This window comes from Pelmatolapia mariae, linkage group LG16_19, assembly GCF_036321145.2.
Source record: "Pelmatolapia mariae isolate MD_Pm_ZW linkage group LG16_19, Pm_UMD_F_2, whole genome shotgun sequence".
NCBI classification, from domain to species: domain Eukaryota; kingdom Metazoa; phylum Chordata; class Actinopteri; order Cichliformes; family Cichlidae; genus Pelmatolapia; species Pelmatolapia mariae.
Genome location: NC_086241.1, coordinates 27,530,569 through 27,538,001, shown reverse-complemented (window position 1 = coordinate 27,538,001; position 7,433 = coordinate 27,530,569). Strand labels below are relative to the sequence as shown.

At 39.7% G+C, this 7,433-nt stretch overlaps 1 protein-coding gene across 1 annotated transcript in view; it reads left to right on the top strand.

The window, feature by feature from the left end:
- Positions 1 to 802: 802 nt before the first annotated feature.
- xpo4 (exportin 4) overlaps positions 803 to 7,433 on the top strand; it is a 52,847-nt gene continuing 46,216 nt past the window's right edge. The window contains exons 1-3 of the mRNA XM_063499420.1: positions 803 to 892; positions 5,001 to 5,106; positions 7,225 to 7,366. Coding sequence (XP_063355490.1) covers positions 803 to 892; positions 5,001 to 5,106; positions 7,225 to 7,366 — 338 coding nt within the window. The remainder of the gene's footprint in view (positions 893 to 5,000; positions 5,107 to 7,224; positions 7,367 to 7,433) is intronic.

Genomic DNA, 7,433 nt, shown 5'->3' with positions numbered 1-7,433 from the left:
CTTACAGTTTGTTGTTACAAAGAACAGGAGTATTTAGCTTCATGGCCACATATGGGCAAATTTGATCTCAAGTGGGCCAGACTAGTGAAATTATTCACGTCCTTCGAGTATACTGTCATTACAGACAGATTATAGATCAGAGGGGAGAGGCAAAAAAAAAAAACGGAACCAACAATGACTGTATTTTACATCTTTCTGATTTCTGTCTAGAAATACAATTCCCACCCGTGAAGTGAACAGCAATGCATTGCATTAATAAAGTAGAGTAATGACTTCACTTTGCTAAGCCTTACAATGGACCAGTTTGAAACCTTTGGCATAGTGAAGACTATAGCATAAGTGCAATATAAGTGACATTTTAGTATTAATTGTATAATCTACACAATACTGACACTGATATAGCCATGCATAATCTTTAGGTTATTCTGAAAAATCTGCTATTAAATTTATCAGAAATATGACAGAAATGCAACTGTTATTGCAATAGTAAAGAACAAAAAACTTATTAGTAACTTATAAGTATACGTGTGTACGTTTAAACAAATGTTGATTTAAATTTAAAAAAAATATCCAAGAATAACATTCATTTTCAGGTCGATTGTGGATGTATCTCCTTCTAATCCATTCCCAACAACAACAATAATAATAACAATAATAATAACAATAATAATAATAATAATAACTGAATATGTTGCTGGCTGCACGAGCCGTCACAGTGGCAACCACAAACTTGTTGTGATTACATAACCCGCCGTGTGCACGCGACGGGTAACCAGCGCAGTAATCCCACAATGCAGAGCGCATGGCGCGTCATTGGAGAGGGACGATGATGGCGGCGGTCGGTGCACCAGAAGTGATCACACAGCTGGAAAGCGCTGCCAAAGTTTTAATGGTGAGACATTCACTGCCGGTCTGCGGCCCTGAGAGGGACGGTGAACGTATCTTAACTCAGTCTTGGGTGGAGTTAGGCGGTTGGGGGCTCCGGCGGGGGTCATTTTGGGCCCGGTTGTTGTTGTTTAACGTGTTCAGTTTTTACCGGAGAATGTGAGCGATGCGTGGCGCAGCGCCTGGGTTGTCTCCATCCCGCAGAGAGAAAAAAATAATCCGCTCTTTCTCCAAACATTTCTCCCGCTGTTCCCTGTCGTTCCTATCACAAGGCACCATCACCTTAAAATATTGCTCCGTGTTTGGACGCTTTCCAATGTGGCTCAGTTTTCCAGAAACTTCAGCGGTTCGTGTCGGTGCCCTTTCAGCCGTTACATCAAGTTTTTTTTGTACTCTGAGCATCTCGGTGCGGTGTACTCGATATCACTGTTGCTAGCTTATCCCGTGCTTCCTCCAACACTCGCTCGCATCAAGTGTTTGACCCTCTGCCCCCCTCTCGTAACAGCCCCCGTTGCTACAAATGAGGCTGAATACTTCAGCTAAGAGCAAGTGGCTAACCATGTGCATGTCATGAGTCGGAGTGCTAGCTGCAGTCTGCTCGTACTTTCTGCCATCTTGTTAGGGTTTAAAACTAAAATCACCCTTTCTGATGTCATGCACAGTTAGGAGAACAATATGTTCTAGCAAACGCACAAGTCCTAAATGTTCATATTTCAGTCAGCAGCAGGTGTCTTCGTGATGTCTGCTTATCAGCGGCTCCTCTTGTTTTATGGATTCATGTACACACACACACACACACACACACACGGGTCACTTGGTTAAGTACACGTTGCTAGTACCGGGTTGGACTCTCGTTATGCCTTCAGAACTTTTAATTATTCATGGGAAGGTGCTGGAATCATTTCCTTTGGTAAACGTTGATACAAGGAACGATAGATCCATGCTTTCAAATCCTGACCATACCATCCGAATGTCACAGCAGACTTTTGTTTTCCAATTCCTGTGCAAATTCTAGTCTCGGTTTCCTTCTGCTGCTGCTGCTGTAGTCCATCTCCTTCAGGATTTGGTGCGATGTGCATTCAGAGACCTCATTATGAGTTATTGTTACTCTGCTCGACTTCCCTACTCTGACCTCTGACCTCTGGCAACAACAAGGCATTTTCATCCAGAGAACTGGGGCTCACTGGATGTTTTGTCTTTTCCGGACCATTCTCTGTGAAACCTAGAGATGGCTGTGTGGGCAAAATGGCAGTAAATCAGCAGTTTCTGAAATACTCAGACCAGCCTGTCTGGCACCAACAACCATATAACATTCAGAGTAATTTAAATAACCTTTTTTCCTGTCTGATGCATCGTTTCAACTTTAGCAGGTCCTGTTGACCATGGCCTAAGTGCAGTGAGTTGCTGCCAAGTTGTTGGCTGATTAGATATTTTCAGTTTTACCTAATAAAGTGACTGTCTATATTAACCCAGTGTGTGACAGTATGTTAACATTATGCTTATCAGGTTAATTTTTTTGGGACTAGTGCACTCTAGAATAGGAGTGTCATACATGCAGCCAGGGGAACCAGCCCACCGAGTGATCGATGTAGGTCCAATGGATGGCTTTTCTAAATGTGTGCAATGATACAGCAGTATCTTTGGTTTTTCATTTAAATACAATACTACACCTTGTGAGGTGATGGTAACATTACTACATGGTGAAACTCAAAAGTAAAATGTTTTGACCCAAAGAGTAAAATTCTATTAAGATCCCAGAAAATAATTTTTTGTTTTTAGTTACAAAAGCTGAATATGAAGGTTTTGCCCTTTATAAAAGACATAACATTTTTTTAAATGAATGGCAAGTCTAATACTCTTATCCTAGAAAGCAGAGCCCAGCTGATACTGGGGTTTTGTTTTTGTTTTTTTGTCTAAATGTCAGGAGTGCAACCACACATCATACACTCCCTTTCCGGTTCTATGACTAAATGCCTACATAATGTTTCTTGTCATTTTTGTGCCTCATTGATTCAGGCCTAAAATCAAAGCTTATTTCTCTTTTCTTTTAAAGATGTGTTGTTAGACTAATTGTGGATGTTGTCCATGCTAATGAAGTGTATGTAATTTCACAAATTTGTTAGCAACTTCCGAGTTGGTTTGAATCCCCCAGTTGGCTGGGGTTTTTCTGTGTGGAGACTGGGTATTCCGGCTTCATCCCACAGGTCAAAGACATTCATGAGTGCATGATAGCATAATTGGTGATTCTAAATTGTCTGTAGGTGGAAATGTGAGCGTGAATGATTGCCTGTCTCTCTGCGGTAGACTGGCGACTTGTTTAGGGTGTACCGTGCCTTTCACCCTATAGCAGTTGAGATATGCTTAACATGAAGACACAGCTTGACCCCACAACAGTGGTTGTCTGTGATGCTGCTCTGCTACATATGCTGCTGAGAATATAAACAGTACATTTCTAACATAGTATTTTGACTTGATTCTTACTCCTCTGCGTTTTATTTACTACGTGTCATTGTGGCAGCTTTATCTGTTTTACATTTATGTTTTACTATCAAGGGAGATAATAGATTGTATTATTTTTTAGTTCATTGTCTGCCATCTGATCATGGTAGATTATGTGGCTTAAAAAATGAAGTCTGTGTATGTGTACGCGTGTCTGCGCTCTCAGATAAAAAGGCCTTTCTTTCCTCTGCTGCCTTTCGCCGCAGAGCTGCTTTTACTGCAATTAGGTCTGGAATGTGACTTTCCTGCTGAGCTGTATCATGGCGAGCGTGCTCAATAGAAATTTCTGTGTTGCGCTATCTCACTTTTATTTCTGTGTATTTGGAGTTGTAAGATTTTTCATTCTTATGAAGCCTTTCTGTCGTTATCTTTGGTGTGCTTCTGTAAAGTACAAAAACAGTATTTGCTGCCAAGTTTTACGATAGTATTGATTTTTATAATGAGACATTTCCTCTGTACACTGTACATACTGTACTGTGTACTGTCTCCAATCTTAGTGATGCTTTCTGTCCTCGGGGCATTGCCATTGAGCTGAGTGAGTGGCTGCCAGTCAGGGCTCATCTTTCAGTTATAATAGCACAGAAGCTGTTAGATAGTGGAATGGATTGACTGATTGATTACATTTAATAACAAAGAGAGAAACAAAAAAACATGACTCAATCAATTTGTGTAGTGTCCTGTCAAATATCTCAGATGTTTGCTATTAACCATGTAAGTTCATATATTATTTGGCACTTTTACACTTGAACAAGGTTTCCTCAAAAAAACAAACATTTCCTCTAGGACTGTATATGAATTTATTGATTTTAATATGAAAGTAAAATTAAAATTGGATAAAACAACACTTCACAAATACAAACAATAATCCTAACATCAGGGAGAATACAGATAATCGTTCTACCATATTCCCTTTAAAATGTTTATTTTTTATCGCATACCTTAGTAGTTTAAAACAATTTGTTTGCCTTTTATTTTCCTGGGCAACAAAATTGTACTTAAGACTTACTTATACAAGTCTGTCTCTGAAATATTGCCTGAAATAAGGTCTGACCAACACTGCACAGTAACATAACTGAACAACTTCTCCACCCCTCAGTGTCCTCACACTACTACTACACCCTATTCTGTTATTTTCTAAGTGATGCCTGTTTACAGCAGGTACTAAACAGCAACCAGGCAACTCACGGGGAACGCGTAAAACAATCCCAGACAAATTACACTGGCTCCCCATTCATTACATAATAAGATTTTATTGATTGCTTTTAAATAACTACATGGGGCGTCTCTCATTTTTATCGCAGAGCTCTTAACCCTTTAATCCTCAGTTTAAAAAAGGTTTTAGAAACCTCCCATACAGACCAGCTTTATTAGACCTAGTGTTGCAAATTTGCAAACCTGGTTTTGAAAGCTGATGTAGAAGTAAATTTACTTCTTATCGGCACTGTGCTAACAAGTTAAGCCATTTGAAAATTGCCATCTTTTGTTAAACAAAGCTTTGAAAGTGGTATTTAATTCAAAGTCATTCAGTGGAGAAGAGTTGATGTCCTGTTTAAAAGCTGTGTACTAAGTGGTTCGACCTCTCTTGCAGAAAACTGACTTTGTTTTGTGTTTTACAGGCACCGCCGTCTATGGTCAGCACAGAGCAGAGACAGCATGCTGAACATGTATTCCTCTCCTTCAGGAAGTCCAAGTCCCCCTTTGCCATTTGCAAGCACATCTTGGGTAAGCATTGTATTTAATATTTTAACTTGCATATTGTTTTATAAATATGATTTTATCTTATAAAGGCTACTCGGTGTCTTCTCCCCTGTTTTTTTTTTTTTGTTTTGTTTTTTCCTGTCATAAACCTTCAGCTGTGGTGTTTGTGGGTATGACCTAGACATTTTAGTGTTGTGGAGTCTCATGTGTACAGAATATTATTATTGTTTGAAATGTGACTTTATGTACTGTATGAAAACATATGAGCTGTGCAGTTTCGAAAACAAAATATCAGTATTCATTGGCTTTTTATTACAAACCCCATCAACAGAGATACGTGGACATTGTGTTAACTGTTCAGTTTTACTGATTTGAACCTTATTTTTGATTGCTAATGGTACAGAGTCCACAGTAAATTTCGTGGCAATAACAGGTTGAAAAAATTGTCTGTGTTGTCTCATGTTAAAAGAAAACCCCATGTGTAACTGACTACCAAGTAGGGTTAAATGGTTACATAATTGCCTATAGAAAGTGGCTCTCACAAATATGAATGGAGAAAGTTCCCCATTGTGTGAGCAGCTGCATAGTTCAACAATTAAAATGTAAACGTTAAAAACAATCTAGTCCTGAATAGACGCTGGGAGGGCATTGCGTTGAAAGCAAACCTGATTTTGTGGTTAAAAATGACTGTATGGGCTCAGGATGATGTCGGACAGCTACCGCTGGTGAGCACTGTTCACCGATGCATCAGTAACGCAAGTTAAATTTTTCATGATATTGGTGGACTTTTATCTATGAACATCCTCCTGAGCTCAGTGCAAGGGAGACTGGGCTAAAGTAAAGCTGTGGTTTGATCAATCAAAAACTGAAATTTGAAACTTTCTGAAAATATTTGAGGCTAAAGAGGAGAAACTTGCATCTTGGCCACAGTCAGTCACATGGAAGCAACTTAGGCTACGTTCACACTGCAGGTCTTAATGCTCAATTCCGATTTTTTTGTTCAAATCCAATTTTTTTTGGCTGCTTGTTCACACTACAAATAAAATGTCACAGCAAACACGCTCTAGTGTGAACCCTCAAAGCGGCCTGCATGCGCAAAAGAAGACGTCACACACAACGCGCTCTGTTTAGACCCAGACCAAACAGTATTGTTTGACTGAGGGCCCTTAATATAAACACTTGTTTCGGACTTTACGTTTCCCAATTTTGCTTTAAGTTATAAAGTTATTTTGTTATTTACATATGGCCTTATAATTATCCTTATTGCTGTTTTAGAGAGGAGCGGTGCTTCAAAGGATAGTTGCAGATTTCTGTCAGAATCTGCAGATTATACAGTACAAATGAAATGTTCACGTTTCTCCAACGTTGTCTTCCCAACAGTTTCACTGACATCTACACTGGATGGCCAGGAAGGGTTCACGATGTCTTCTCGGGTGCTTCTCCGGCGCTGATAATTGGCGTCTGTCTTGTGTCAGTGACGTAAAAGACGGATTTAATGCGACATGACATGAACTTTATAACTTAAAGCAAAATTGGGAAACGTAAAGTCCGAAACAAATCTTTATATTAACGGCCAACAATACTGTTTGGTCTGGATCTAAACAGCGCGTGTTGTGTGTGACGTCGTCTTTTGCGCATGCGGGCCGCTTTGAGGGTTCACACTAGAGCGCGTTTGCTGTCACATTTTATTTGTAGTGGGAACAAGCAGACAAAAAAATCAGAATTGAGCATTAAGACCCGCAGTGTGAAAGTAGCCTTAGTGTATTTAGACATGGTCAAGATGACATGCTGAAGTTAACACCAGGCATCAAAATGGGGAAGAGAATTTGTAACTTTGATCATGACGTGATTGTTGGTGCCAGTATGATGGCGTATTTCATAAACTGATGCCATCTGGACATCTCTTTAAGGAAAGACTACTTATTTCAGCAAGACGATACCAAAACACATTATGAATGAAGTACACCACCGTGACTTTGTAGTGAGAGCCTGCTAGACTGGCATGTCCATACTGTCTTTTTTTGTTTCAGAATTCGCAAAGTGTTTTCAGTGTTTAACCCATTATTTTCAACCTTTTTTTCCCCCACTATCTTTTTCACTTCTAATATTTCTCTTTTGTCCCTTTATTTTTTCCGTCTCCAGAGACCAGTAAGGTGGACTATGTGCTTTTCCAGGCAGCCACAGCCATCATGGAGGCTGTCGTGCGGGAGTGGATCCTGCTGGAAAAGACCAGCATTGAGTCACTCCGGGCATTCCTTCTCACCTACGTTTTGCAGAGACCCAAGTAAGAAACAATAATAAATGCATTATAAAACCTTTGTGGTTTACTATATTATTAAATATGTAGAGCT